General features: G+C 45.1%; 2 protein-coding genes across 5 annotated transcripts in view; both read right to left on the bottom strand.

Annotated features, from left to right (window-relative positions):
- GAN (gigaxonin) overlaps positions 1 to 10,174 on the bottom strand; it is a 29,968-nt gene extending 19,794 nt beyond the window's left edge. For all 3 annotated transcript variants that reach the window (XM_064159993.1, XM_064159994.1, XM_064159995.1), the window contains exon 1: positions 9,976 to 10,174. In XM_064159993.1, coding sequence (XP_064016063.1) covers positions 9,976 to 10,142 — 167 coding nt within the window. In that variant the 5' untranslated portion in view covers positions 10,143 to 10,174. The remainder of the gene's footprint in view (positions 1 to 9,975) is intronic.
- Positions 10,175 to 12,821: 2,647 nt separating this feature from the next.
- Positions 12,822 to 15,466, bottom strand: part of BCO1 (beta-carotene oxygenase 1) — a 71,618-nt gene continuing 68,973 nt past the window's right edge. For both annotated transcript variants that reach the window (XM_064159989.1, XM_064159988.1), the window contains one exon: positions 12,822 to 15,195. In XM_064159989.1, coding sequence (XP_064016059.1) covers positions 15,023 to 15,195 — 173 coding nt within the window. In that variant the 3' untranslated portion in view covers positions 12,822 to 15,022. The remainder of the gene's footprint in view (positions 15,196 to 15,466) is intronic.

The following is a 15,466-nucleotide window of genomic DNA, read 5'->3' as shown; positions in this document are numbered from 1 at the left end:
TACACCTCCAGCAAGTGGCACAAGGACAGCTGGGTTTATGTTGTGTTTTGGTGTTGTGTGCCTGTGTGACAAATTTAGAATCACTTAAGGCACACAATCCTAATGAGTCATCTCAGATGACACCACATAAGGCAGAATGAGGAAGACAACTTCCAGTACCTCTTTGTGTATGTAAACAACAATATAAGCAAGGTAAATCACCAAAATGAAACCAGGGGCTTAAGAACCAGTGTTGAAACTGTGAGGGAACACAATTCACATCTCATGGCATATAGCAGATTGAAATGATTAAGAAAAACCCTAAAAAACCCAACCCAATCCAGTGAGTAAATCCAAGACTATCCATGGCTCTTGCTAAAATTAAAATGCTTCTTCCAACTTCTCATTTTAAGAGGAATGTAAAGCAAAACACAGCCACACTTCCAACCCTAGAGCCAAGTCCCTGTAAGAGCACTCCTGTGAGACCGTTAAGATGCATAAGAAGCACATTGAGTAAGGGTCCATGTGTTTGAAAACTTGTTTTTCTTACCATGTTGTCTTGTTTGGTTGGGTTTTGAAGAACCTCCATTCCCCTGCCTGTAAGCTATCCTACACTTCCTAGTTAATTACATGCAGGGGAATGGTAGTTCTTAAAACCCCAAACAAGCAACAAACGACATGAAAAGCAAACCAAAGAATTCAGCCACTACTGATAACTGCCTTCCTAAGTCTGACATCACTATGTGGTGAGAGCTTGATCTTCAAAACCTCCACCTTAGTTATAAAGTGTTGTGAAAAGATGTTTCTACAACAGTGACAGAAGCTAAATGGAGAACAACAGTGCAACTCTTGGAATGCTTTAATCCTTAGAGTGCTGGTCTACTCACACCCCAACAGGTAAAGAAGGCATCTGGCTGCAAAGATTGTGCCTTTGTACAGGAGAATGCTGGAGACCACATCCACCTCAAGCAGGTTTATTATATTTACAGTGAACAACAACTGAAAGACCTGGGGAACAAAAGGCAGACACTCTGGGTTTGATGCAACACAGAACTTCTACCTGCTCTCATGTCATTGCACTGCAAACAACACGGTTTGCTGACCTACTTACACAGCTGTAGCAGGGTGTCAGGAACCACACCATGGAAGACAAGAGGGAGAAATACTTCATCTTCTTGAAAGAAGCTGTCTTTCCAAATGCATGAATTTACTCCAGATCAACCATAATGGTCAATCTACACAAGCTTAGCCAATATTGCCACACTAGCAAACCTTCAAAGCAGAGCAGCAAAGCCATCCTTACAAAACTGAAGAGTAACAAATCTGAGTTTTGATGATACATCCTTTAGTTGCACCACTGTCCTGGCTTTCTCCAACCAGCAGCATTAGCATTTTAAAAATGGAGTTACACCTCCAACAACGTTTCCAGCAAAGACATGCACCAAACCTGAAACTTGCTCACAAGGATGACTCAGTCCTATAAATTGCAATGAAGTACTCTGAGATTTTGCATCAGCAAAGAGTAAACATTAAAACTCCGCTTTCAAAGCAAACATAAGGTCAATTTCATCTCCTCCTGAGCTGCTCTTCCTTTGTAGGCTCGAGTCTTTCAAGTCCAAGCTTTCCATGTTAAATCTAATTAAGTTCTCCTTCAGCCTGACCATTTTAATGGTGACTTTTTTTTCACCTGTCTGCCTCTGTCCTCGCAACATTTTCTCCTATGGTCTTTCTGAAAGGTGAAAAAACACCTTAATAATCACATTACTAAACAGGTCAGACACAAGAACATGATGCAGCAGTTCACCCCACCCACTACCATCCTCCAAAAAGATATTTTACAACCAAATCAGAAGGTTTTCTTTGAGGTCGCACCCTGGCCTTTAGCACCACACATAAAAGACAGTCCTCACCACACCCTGCAAAGTGTGCCAGCTCTCAGAGGGTTTTGGCTGTGCCTCTTCTATGTGTCTCTTAAGATTATCTGTAACTGCACCTTCAGCTCACAAGGCAAAGCAGTTCACCTAACAGCTCAGCAGAAAAAAAAAAACAACAAACCAGCAGAAGTTGCTTTGCTTGGTTTAAGAGAAACAAATCCTTAGGAATAACTTGAATTTTTTTTCACCTGCTGGAAAGTTGAAGCCAGGCAAAAATGGAGAGCTCCTCCCCTTAGAAGGAGAACAAAGCAATTCCTTCAGCAGAAATAAGCACTGGGGACACATACAGGGCTCGTGGGCTTTGCTCAGTTAAGTGCTTGTTTACCCTGAAAATCTGAAGTTACTCTGACTACACTGAGCTCATCCAGAGCTAGACTGCAATCTGAGTTGGAAATCTACCTTCAACCAGCACATCTTGCCTAAGCATGCGAGTTAGCCTTAAGTTGACAGAACACACACTTGACAAACACAGTCCCCAAGAATGGACCCGTGGAGCTTCTCAGCAGCAGTTAAGTAACTGCCACTTCATTACTTTTGGCTGGTTTTGGAAAACCACCAACCGACTCTACCAGCTGAGTTTACAAACAAGGCAAATGCAAGCAGTGCAGCTGAGCTGGCTGCTGGGCACCAACAGTTCGGCCCATTCACCTCAGATGCAGCATGAAGCGCCTCACCGAGGAGAGCAGGCAAGCAGACCTGATTCAGCAGTCAGCTGTCCAGCTCTTCTCACATGAAGCCTGCCTTCCTGTACTAGAAACACCTGCCACTGGACTTAGAAATGTGATGTGGCTTCTTTTCTTTCTTTCTCTTTAAAATGTGTGTGTGTCAATATAATTCATGCAACACTCATCAAAATATCTTCTAGAGGAACTAAATATGTAACATATTTATGCCAGTTTTGTGCTACATATGACACTCAAACTCACTCACTTAACAGACAACTGATGAGATTTCCAACCCACCTCAGTTGAAAATTTAGCTCTTTATTTACCAGCAGTGCTACAACTTTTAGGTACCAGTATGGAATTAGAAAAATAAAGGAAGACACTTTTGGAATACAGTTTCAAACCAAGAAATGAAGTGTATCTTACTTGAAAATACTTCCCCTTGCACATTAACTCTGCCTTTAAACCAGTTAAAAATGCATTGTGCAGTGACATCCCCATTCTGCTACACTTGCTACTAAATGTATTTAAGAAATGCAATGCTGTGCAGTGTCTCTTTAATATGCCAAACATTGCTGTGACTTCAGAAAATTGTAATTTGTAAAGTGCCAATGAGTCTGCTGAGAAGACTTGGTTTAATCAGGTTTTTACATCTCACTTACCCTTACAGCTCATGGGGGAGTCAGAAATTTTCATCATTGCTGGTTAAGTTGACTGGACAAAATTACAAGTGCATGAGTAGTACTGTGGGCCAGCTGGAAGAGGGGATGAGAGCTGTGCTTCCTCAGAACCCAGGGAAGCACCAGAACTGTGGACATGCCAGGAGCTGGAGAATGATCCACAAGACTGTCACACAAAGTGATGACACAGCCAAGGAAGAAAGGAACCAGGAGTGTGGGTTTCACAAGCTACAAGAAGGAAGAGTCTGCAATTGAGAGCACTAACCGTGTCCATAAACAGTAACAAGAGCCATACTGGGTGGCTTAGACATCTTTCAGCTGTAAACCAGTGTGCCTGAGGACATAACCCAGCCACTAACTGCATGGTTTAAGAACATATTTTCCTGACAAGTGATGTTGGAGCTGTCCATAAGAGTGATTGGGGTTTTTTGATTTCTTGGAAATACTCAGAAATGCCATAGTTATGAGAGACAAACACAAAACTGAGGACTCTCCTCTGTAAAGGTAATGCTACACCAGCACTCAGTACCAGGACAGAGAGAGCGCTGCGTACGATCCATGACGCAGGAGGTCTGAACAGAGAGCGAAGAGCCAAATTCTTTAAAGCCATTAGTTCCTTTTCACATTTGTCAGTCCATGCCAGGAAGAAGCTCCTCTTGTAACTTCTGCCAAGACCAATGCAAACCAAACATGCTCAAAGGAAAAGAGCAACAAAAACTAAAACACAAGAGGTCTAGACTCATCAACTCCAGATCCAAGCACCTGCAGAGCAGACCTCTTCCAGACACAAAATTCATTGTAAAGCTTACAAGAAAAAATAAGAAAAATTTCTAACAACAAAAGTTTTGCCAAAGAAGGCAATTAATACAGGTGTAAATGCAACCCAGAGAGTATAAATTATCCAGACATCCCAAGCAGCTCCATCCTGCCACACCTCCCTCCATCCCAACTCGCCTCTTGCATCAGGCCCACGATGAAGCGTGTGTCTCTATAGGACAAGAGGACAAGACACCTGATCTCGTGTTCTCCCCAGTAAACGAGGTCTTCTGGTTTCCAGCCCTGCTTTGCCTGACATGTAGGAGCAGCCCAACTGTATTTTCTTACTATTTTGAGCTGGGTAAGAGCCCTATTGCTTCCTCCTCCCTTCAGGCCATCTTTAGGGGCTTGTTGGAGCAGGAATATAATTAACAACTCATTCAAGCCTGGTATAGTGATTTTTAAAGTCCCTTTTAAAATCATAAGCTTTTAATGTATTTTATCACTGTTACCCCCCAACTACTTCATCTAAACACAAGATGCACTGAGGGAATTTCTGAGTTATGTCAGGCAGAGAGCTTCTGGAGAAGGCAACTATTTTGATTTACTGCTTCTCAAGGTTACAGAGACTTTATAACTCAGTTACCACTAACACATCACAGGTGACATTTTAGTTTCATTTTTTAAAAACACAAAACTATGCCTAATTAAAAAAAAATCTGATTGAAAAGTCTGGAAAGAAAATCTGCCCTCATTTGTTCCCAACTTCTTACTGCCAAGGCAGCCTCTAACATACCCAGGAGACTGCCAGGAAGACTTCTCATATGAAGCCTCCAGGAAGACATCAGTTTAGAGTCATCCTTGATCTCTTGTGGCCCAGTGGCCAGAACACTATCCTGCACACCCCATTCAGAGGGAACAAGCCCTGGCACAAGCACAGCATAATTTGGCTAGACCAGAACTTGAGAACACAGGGTCCTGATAAATATCTCCCAGCTTCAGCACTGGTTTACATTGGTGACTTCAGTACTAGTCACAAAGAGAAAAAAGTTGTAAAACACTATAAAAGGTCTTTGTAAGTGTCCATAAAACCCAAACAGCTATCAAGAAATCAGCAACAGAAGCTACTGGGACACACTGGCTGCCACTTTGCTTTGCTCTACATTATTTATTGTCTAATGTGTAACAAAACCTGCCAAGTCCTCTTTTCCAGTGCACCACAGAACCGATATCCCACCCTACCTTCCACACCAGCACTTGGGGATGCTCACAGACACACTCACACAAGGACAGTATCTCAGCAGCCCAGCCTCTCATGGCTTCATGACAGCTCAAAATGCTCCAAGTGCCAGCCCGCAGGGGATGGGACAGGAGGTCTGTGATGAGGCCACATCCTCACATCTCCATGGAAGCCTATTTTGACACTGGCAGAGCAGTTACAATTTTGTGACTGTGAAAGGGTCTTACAAAGCCTGCAGTGTCTTAGGAATGTCAGGAGGTTGAACAGCCCAAGTGAGAAGATGCAAATGCTGTTGTGTCATCTCTGACCCAAACCCACTCACAAGAAGTATAGTTGTTTAAAAGTAAATGGGATTTACCTTTTCATTTTTGTTTAGCCATATTGTGCTCAGCTGGAAAAATAAAAACGTGGTTACTGCTTCATTACCAAGCTAGAAAAGCCTTGGGGAACAGCACAGAATACATCCATCCATCTGTAATCTGCTCACACAGCTGTGTGCAACCCAAAGACAAAACTTGCTGAGGAAATAGAAATGCCTCAACTTCACTTCTAATCCCTGTGTAACAACGTTTAAGTTCATCTGAGAATTTGAGCTTAAATACCCTCTTCGTTAAGGTACTTCCCACATGCTCCCTGCCATACAGGCAAGCAGACAGCAAGCCAGCAAAATATTAGGAGTTGCAAGTTTCAGCTGGCCAGGAACGACTCATGCCAGGCAGTGACAGATCTGTTGGGATGAGAACATCTGCTGCTACCACAGAGGATACCAGGAATACTTGGACCAACTCTATCCTATAAAAGGTTTGTGGATATATGCTACAACTCAGCCTAACTTACTTGTGCAAGCATGGTTTGTTCTGGTAAAAGCACTCTTCTGCCACCACGACTTACACCAGGCTCACAAACTAAGTAAACTAAACCAAACCAATCCCAGGCAGTAGAACTGTATCTTCATCAGAGCAACTGCCAGGGCAAAAAGTGCTAAAAAGAAGTGCAGAATCCTGGCTGATTTGTTACAGAGGAGAAAATCAAGAACTAACTAGGCTTAAACTTTTCTTCTCTGCAATGCACAGCAACATCACTTTGAGCCAAACCATGCTTTGTCCTATGGCAGTTTCTTCCTGAGGAATCCTCCTTTTCTCAGGCTCAGGAACATACCACAAGATGTTAGAGATATGCAGGAAGACTTCTGTGTTTTGTAAATGACAGGATTTGCTCCGGGGGCATACAGAGGGATTAGATAAACCTGTACATATAAGGCAGTTCAGTAGGAAGTCACACAGCCTCCCCAGACCTCTCTGCCCTCAGAACAAACTTGGCACTAAGCAGCTGAGGCAAGACCTCAGGAATCAAACTACCACAAAAATTAAAAGCCTTTCTGGTTCCACAGACTGAAAAATCTCTTAATGAAACAAGCATTTCTTTTTCTCCTGTACTTGCAGACGCCAGCCTCCAGACAAGAAAGACAGATGGGACCTGCAACACCAGTAACACTTCTCTGCATCTCTACATCCCCTTCGTGCCTTTCGACCTCTCCCCACTGAAGCTGCCATTTTTGAGCAGCATGGATAATCCAGCTGCCAAATAACTGGAGGGAAGCCACATCATTATAATTTACAAGTGTCCTACTCCTAAGTAGTTAGCCAAACTGCTTCCATGCAAAACTAAAAAACAGGTAACGCTTCTCTCTGTGGCTGCACAAATCCTTCAGCACATGCAGACTCTGCTCACACCCAACCACCCCCTCAGAAAGTCCATGCCTACTTATTTTCCTACTCACACCCTAAACTAAGCATTCATGTAAACCCTACACAGCTTCTGAACTCACCCACCAACCTGCCACACAGCCAGATACCAAGAAACACCGCCACAGCTCACACTTCCACTGCTTCACTCACAAGTTTCACACATCTACTCACTTTTCTTCCAAGTCCTACTCCTGAAATTAGTTAAGGGATTGTCCTGAGCTTGATATGGGAATTTTTCAAATGACAGTGACCCAGATCAACTGATATTCGGAGAGTGTAACAGCCTCTGGTACTAGACTATGCTTTGGAATCATCTACCCTTGGAAAACAGGGACATAAAATTCTTGTGTCTCCTGCAATAACTCTATATAAAAATCTAACCTGGTCATTTCATTTGAGAAGCCAACATCCAAATCAAACAGTGCCTGCACAGACTAGGTACAGCCTGAACACAGGTTTTATCTCCAGGAAAGGTCACTGATACATTACTTTGGGCTGGAAACGTGATGCTCCAACACTGACAACCTACCTGACCAATTCTACCCAAAGTGAAGGACAGCTGGACTAAGAGATAGAACCTGGAGTGACAAAACAAGAGATAAGCAGCAGGTAAAAAAGCAGGCTCTGCAAAGGTAGGTAATACAAAAACGTTTCTTAATGTGGCATACAAAAAGTAGGTACATGTTGCTTTGGCTCTTTACATCTTGCAAGCCCATGGAGAAAAGATGAGTAAGCCTACAAAAAAGCCCCAACAAACAACTAAAAAGAAACAAACTCCAAACCAACAAACTTCATAGTATTTATACATTAATGCACCTAACCTACTTTCACACATAGCTAATGAGTTCCTTCATGGGATCTGAACCTGAGCAATTCTGAGTTTAAAAAACCCACAACTCTAATGACTACAGGTTTTGCTGCTGATGTAGCTGTGTCTGGCACCCTTATTCCTCACACAGGCTTAACTCACGTTTTTTCCCTGGACATTCCTTAAACTCAACCCCTGGAGATGATCCTGTGAAAATGTGCTTCTCCATAGAATGATTTGGGGCAGCTTTTATTTAAGCAGTCCTTTGCACTGTGAAAAGTTGTACATCTCCTGCAAACTCATCTTGCTGTTACAGTAGAAGAACAGTTTTTTCCAAGAATATGACCTCTTTCCACCTAGAGCAACTCTTCTTAACCACAATGGTCATGGTCATCTAAATATCATGACTAACCATCTAAAAAGCATCCAGGTATTTTGAATACTGTTGGATCAATGGCTCATTTCAGTTTCAGGTCTTTCATTTATCTTTCACCACAGTCTTCCAAAGCTGCTTCTCAAGACAAGCAGTGAATAAAATGATTAATGGTACCCAGGCTCTGTAGCTCTTGACCTTCCCTCTCTGCAAATTTTATCTCAGCTATGTGAGTTCAACCAGCGCTGGGAACTGTTTCTTTAAGTCTGTCATTCATCAACACCCATTTAAAAGTTAATAACCAACTTCATATTCTATTTATTAACTTATTCTTGTACTTGAGAAAGCTGTTGTACTACAGGGGTCACCCCAAAATACCACATTGCTTAAAAGCAGATGACAACACAACTATGAGGCAGGTTGCATTTGTCTGGAGAGTACCCTGCTCTACAGGCTAAGACAGGCTGAGTATCTTTGTTACTTGTGAATGACAAGGCTTAAAAACATTTTGGAAACAACTGCTTATACCTTCTGTTTGCCCTCCCTGACACGCAGATGCTTGCTACACAAATCTTATGGTGGATATAGTTACAGAATGCCAGGTTGGAAGGGACCCCGAGGACCATCTGGACCAACCTTTCTAGATGATAGTGTAGTTTACAGAAACGCTGAAGGTATTCTTTACTTGATGTCACTGAACTCATCACCACTGAATGTGATGTGGAGAAGCTCAAACCACCATGTCTGCAGCGGGACCTTCCAGAGAGCAGGTTTCCCTGAAAATGCAGTCCAGGATAAAGTCTCTGCTGGTCCACCTGAGAAACCATGACTGTGCTAAGACAGCCTGTCCTCCCCAGCACTCGCTGTCAGGCTGCCTAGTTGCGGCTGCACATGCTGCTGACACCCACTGCCAGGAGCAGGCAGCTCTCCTGGCATGGCCGGGCTGTGATACCTCTGGCAATTTCCGAGTTCTGTTCTTAGATACCGAGCGAGCACAGGGGAGCAAAAGATGGAGAGACAAACCGGTATTGTTTAATTTAAAAGCTGATCAGGATCCATAGCCACCACTTGGAGCTCCGTCTTGCTAAAAGGCATTAAGGAGAAAAAAAATGATCCTGAAGTGCTGACTCGGTGCAGCCGACGGACACAAAGCCCAGCAGCAGCAGCCAGGCAGCAGCAGGCTGTGCTGCAGCGATGCGCGGCTCCCAGAGCTCCGCACCGGGTACGGACACAGCCGCTGCCCCTGGGACGGACGCGCCCCTGGGCGCCGCAAGCGTTCCAAGTTCGGGGGTTCCGGGTCTCTTGTTTACGCCCGGCACTCGGCAGCGCTTCGCCGGCTCGGGCAGTGCTTCCTCAGCGGGTAAGCAGCCTTTGAGACCCGGGAACGGCAGCGGTCCAAGGCAGCGAGCGCGGCTGCTCCCGGGACGGGCGCGGGGCGGCGGGGGCAGCGCTCTGCGCCGCGGGACAGAGAGGACGGGAGCGAGGGCAGCCGGGAGCCCGCCGGGCCGCGGCTTCCCTCAGGACGCTCAGGTAAACTCAGGGGACGGCCCCGGGAGAGCAGGACAGGCTCGCTTCGTCCGGACCGACCCCCTCCGCCGGCCTCCTCTGACTTTTTCGTCCTTACAGGCACCCAAGTCCGCTCCTTATGTAACCGTAACGGCCCGCAGCGGCCGCCCCCGGCCGCCCCCCGCCGAGTGGCCGCCCCTTGGGGTTAGGGTGGCGGCTGTGGCCCGATCTCGGCCCCGGCGGCCCCTCCGCCAGGTTGCGGGCCGCACCGCTGTCCCGACCGTACCTGATGTAGGGGCTAGCGGCCGCCAGGATGTTCTTCTGCACCGGGATCTCCTCCCCCTCCAGCACCAGGTGCGCGTCGCAGAAGCGGCTCTCCTCGCGGAAGGAGCTGAGGGCCCGCAGCAGCCGCGCCGGGTGCTGGGGGTCCGACACGGCGCTCGGCCCCGACATGCTGCCGGCTCGGGTCGCGCCGAGCCGCGCCGCGCCGCGCCGGGCCGGCCGCCTCAATCACTGCCCTCACACCATGGCTGCCCGCCCGCCGCTGACATCATCTCCCCGCGCCGCCCCGCCCGGCCGCCGGCCTCCGCCTGCGGGGCGGGAGCGGGGGCGGCCCCGGCCCGGGTTCCCCTGCGGGCAGCGCGGGGAGCCTGAGTCACCCGGCACGACGCGATACGGCGCGGCGCGGCCCTCTGCCGGGCACCCGGCGGGGCAGGGCGGGGCTGCTGCCCGCTGGGGCTGCTAGTAGGGCACCCTGAACCCAGCGTCTCCCGCGAAACTACCTTGTGTGTGTGTGTCCCCTCCTGGCTTTAAAGTGTGACTCAACCCAGACCTTTTTTCTCCTTCCCTTCCGTGAGCTGGAGGTGGAAATGCTAGGTGTTAGCAGGAGAAAAAGCCAGGGAATGGAATTAAACACAGCCAGGCTCGTTTCGATCGCGCCGCTTCTCACATTTGCCAGCTGTCAATAAGCCTTTCCCAGGCGGAAAGGTTTCTCCTCAGGACTGTTCACAAGGGTTTAGCCCCTATATTTAACCTGTTCAGTTGCATGTGAAGAGAAGACTTGATTCCATCAGCATTGCTGCTGCCTGTAACAGCACCCAGGCTTTTAAGTAGCGAAAACAACTTTGCACCGAGTGGAAGTGTTGGAAAAGCTGTGATCCACCTCACCGGCAGCTCAGGCGGTGCTGTCAGGAGGGGGCAAACACCGCAGCTCACCCTGGCCCCTTGGCTCTGACAGAGAGAACAACACCAAAAAAAGAAAAAAAAAAGGTGGATTTGGGTTTTTTCCGACTGGGAAACAGCCAAACCCACATCGCCATTTCTGTTTGTCCCCTGAGAGAATACGCTTGTCAGAGGGTATGACCCAGCAAAGCTGTGGTGGTTTTGTTATTTGCGTTTCTTTACATCGGTGATGCCAAGCAAGGTATGACAAAACGACACTGCCTTCAGAATGTGGCCGATTTGCAGCTTGATTTTGTAAGTCACCCCAGTCCAGTTTTATGGTGTCTCCAAATAACTTTACCACTAGAAAATAAATAGAACAAAGATATGTGGAAATGTCCTCATAGGAAAGAGAGATGAATGACTCTACAAAGGCAGTGTTGTCCTTTCCGAGCGACGCACAACGCCGTTTTGTCCTCCAGATGGAGATTTCAGCTGGGACATCTGCGCATGGAGACCCCAGCCGTGAAATCACTGCACCAGGCTCGCTTGTCGAGAGTGTGAATGGCTCCATTTAAGCCAGTGTTTACAGGCAACCCTTGCTGAAGTGCTTTCTGACCGGAGAGGGGTCACAGAGAGGAGCACCGGTTCTAGGATGGCATTCAGCTTTGAACAAGAGTTCTAGAGGAGAGGATGTGCTGCACATCCTGGTGTGATGGAAGCCCTCAAAACGCAGTAATCTACGTGAAGCACCAGCAACCTTGCGTCGCTTACTGTTACAACATAGCCATTAAAAATGTATTAGAAGGCCACTTCTTCTGGCTTGGATGGAATTATCCAGGATGTCAAGAGCAGAATGAGGAAGAGCACAGCAGATGCAGAGGACACGTCCCCAGCTCTCTTTCAAGGCAATGAAAGCAGAGAGCACTCCACGTCTTGACTGCAGCTGAAGGATGTGTTTTGCTTGTTATTAACACTTAGCTAATGGCACACCTAAGGGAACAGTGATTTAAATTGTTGCACAAGCTGTCATTGAGTGGCCTGGTTATTTAAAAGCACTGGTTTGTTTCTCTGCATCCTGCACGGATTGTTGTGTAGGAAAACACAGTTGTATTTCTGGTTTTAAACTCGTCGCAGTAAACACCACTTCTGCTTACTCCTGCTGCCTATGTGGGGCAATGGGACAAGGTGTAACAGATAATACCCACTTCCAGAGAGCAAATTAATTATTAAGCTTTGTCATTTGTTCCATTTAATGAAACCTGTTGATAAAAAAAAAACAAACCCTAAACCAAAAACAACCAAAAAGCAAACGACTCTACCAATTAGAGAGCCATTTGTAACATCTTCATAGTAATTATATGTATGTGTGCCCATGGCCTGGTTCTCTTGCTCAACTCTGTTTTTTTTCCTTTCACAGAGCTCTTTCTCCCTACTGTTTTTACTTGCAGTCACTAAATCAAGATTCATTTACATGCCACTACAATAACTCCACTAGTTTTACTGGCTTAGTTTGCGACTTAAACTGATGCAGAAGAAGAATTGAACCTTTCTGTCCCTCAGGACTTCATTCATAGTGAAGGAAGTCAGGGAAGCAAAGCAAATGACAGATTCATTACCATGTGCCATGTTACCACAACAAAAAACCCACAAGCCTTGCAGCCACTTGGCAAAGCCTGTGTGCACTCCCCCTTGTTATTGTCGGCCCAGAAATGATACAGGATATTACCATACTCAGGGTAAATGTTTCATCAGATTACTATTGCAACTGCTAAAAGCATTCTTGAACAAATTTGTGATTAGCCACACGGTTTTATCCATACTGTCTCTGCCACAGGAGGATACTGGGAGTGGCAAATCCAGACTTGCATCACTGTTTTTTCTTCTCGGGCTGACTACAGACTTGATGCTAATCAAATCCTGTGTAACGCTGACCAAGGCAATAGAGCAGACTTTGTTTAAAAGATCACATCCAAGACAGGTTTGTGTCATTTATTTTCTGCAGCATACATGAACATAAATAACATATTTGATTTCTTGGACTGCAGATAACAATTCTGATTTGGTTTTATTATTAATATTTCCCTATCACATCATCTCTGCCAGTACCAATTAGCTCCTCAGAAGTCAAGTAACTCCTGTATCCAAACTCATGATCATGCAAAAACATTATGAATTCCACAGAAGAAATTCTGGAGATGAGCTCTGAAAAGGAGATCTGTAGCAATGGTTAGACTTTTGATTCATTGCTGCCTTATAATTCCAGAGAGGTTTGTAGAACATTGTCAAATCCAAACTCTTTCACATGAAACTACCTCACACTTGGTGTCCTTTGCCAACATCAGAAGTTAGTCTTCCATTCCAGATTTGTATTCCTTATAAAAATGTTGAATGATTTTTTTTTCTTTAGGAGATGAAAGTTCTATTAAACAGTAGTGGTCATGGGCCTTGAAGGCACTAAAGATGACTTATTTCTGCAGACACACTTTACTGAAGTGTTTATTTCTATTCTAAGGAATATATAAACATTTGAATGTCCAAATCTGCTTATTTGAACTCCAGATCTGAGCATTTTACACTAAAACTAGCCTAAACTAGCCTGTATAATCTTTATGCTTACAAAGTGCAAAGGCTTAAGCATAGAGAGGGAGACAGAGATGTCACAGAGCAATCAGAACTGTGGACGATGTTGGTTCGATTCCTGCTCTGCCGTAAACATCTTATGTAACCGTGAACCAGCCACCAGAGTCCTGATTCTCCTGTGATGGGGAGATAGTAAATGACAGTGATTTCGTCCTGGTTCCTACCTGCCAAACACAGTGAGCAGCAGCGACACTGAGAGTGTGTATATAAAAGGGTGAGAGATACCGGAGTGGTCTGATGGTATGTACAGAACGGTGAATGCCTGAAATAGATGGAGGTGGAGTTTTCTCCACTAGTAAAGATGCCTCCGAGAGTAAAGTGAGCTACAACAGGGAAATCCAATTCAAAAGGGAAAAGGCTCTTAATTAAAGAAAAATCAGAGCCCCAAACAATAAAAATGAGAAACACAGTCAGGGGATCAGGAAATGTCATTCCTGTAGCAAACCCAGTCACAGGATAGTTGGCATTTGCACTTGAAAAGTGCTTTTCAATTGTAACTCTCAATGACAGCTGTGTGCTTTGATGCGAAGCATCTGCTACAGGCAATGATAAACCCATGTCAGAACATGGATTCTCTTAAGCAGCCAGTAAGGCACATGCTCAGCTATAGCAACAAGAGTGTGTAGTTTCAGCTAGTGTAGTTCAGATGAGGCCTAAATCAGGCCTTTTGCTAAACAGCTGCTGAACAAGTGAGTTCTGCTAGACATGCACTGCTCTCCTCATCCAGATACCTACTCTTATTAGCAGAGACTAGTAGCATTATTAATAAGCACTACATTTCTGCTTATCTTTAACACAATGTAATCATCTTGTTACATGAAATGTCAGATACTCTCCACAAGGAAAATTTGTTTAAGTGTAAGATTGGATAGCACTAAAGTATAATTGAATGCTACACAAACCAATATATTCTATTTCAAGTTACTTGGTTTTGTCAAAAGGGAAAAGTGCACCATGAAATTGGGAGCAAAGCAGGCTTCTTTAGGGTCTAAATTAGAAAGTTGTAGCACCTCAATGTAATACTTTGGTTATGGTGGACTTGAAAAAATTGAGCACCAAGAAACTGCATTACCATAAATTATTAGGATCACTGCAGATTACTGTGAGGTTTTCTGGCAGCAGGAATCTTGCACCATGAGTTGCAGTCTTGAAACAGTCCATGACCTGCAGACACATGTGACTCACACCATGCACCACCCTATAAATACAGTACTTCATTTGCTCAGAAAGCTGTATTCTATGCAATTAAACCACTTCTTGGTGCCTTGGTCTCCTGTTCCCTGCCCCATGAGTTGTATACAGCATTAGCCCGTAATACTGCTCACTCTTCTCCTGGAATAGTTGTGTACCAGTTATGCATATCATTGTGTTTAATAAAAACTATTGCTATCTCATAAGAGATTCTATACAGTCACTGAAGAGATTCTATTTAGTTATTTGGTGCCATAAAGTAAGGTTGTTCCTGAATGATGCTATCCCACATTCAGCAGAAGGGTGTCTCAGTCTGTGTAATAGGATTAAACAGCACTTTACTCAGTCTCAGTCTTCAAATCTTTCTCTGGTATAAATATTCCATGCAGGTCCAGGTGCATTTCTATGTTTACCATGGCTCGGCCCAATTCTTTGAACGTTTTAGCATCCAAGATAAGCAGGAAGGGAGCTTTCTTTGGATCAGTCATCACAACACAGCTTAGAATAACACCTGTGACACACCAATGAAGAATTAGAAACGCATCCTAGTTGAAGCAGGCAGAAAAGGTGATGCTTTCTTTCTAAGTGTTTCCTTAGGAAACTTGTTTCCTAAGACTTTTAGGACACAAACTGAAAGTGCTTACTAGATCAAGAGAGAGTGCTAAAGAGATAATGAATGCTTTTCTTCTGTGCTTTTTTGTGGCCTGCCTGCAGTTGTTTGGGAAGGACAAAGGCCACCCAACACTGAATTGTTCGTCTGGAAGTTTTGGGACTCATCTTTT

Source organism: Pogoniulus pusillus, chromosome 20, assembly GCF_015220805.1.
Source record: "Pogoniulus pusillus isolate bPogPus1 chromosome 20, bPogPus1.pri, whole genome shotgun sequence".
Taxonomy (NCBI): Eukaryota; Metazoa; Chordata; class Aves; order Piciformes; family Lybiidae; genus Pogoniulus; species Pogoniulus pusillus.
Note: the sequence above shows the minus strand (reverse complement) of the source record. Positions and strands in the feature narration are given on the sequence as shown.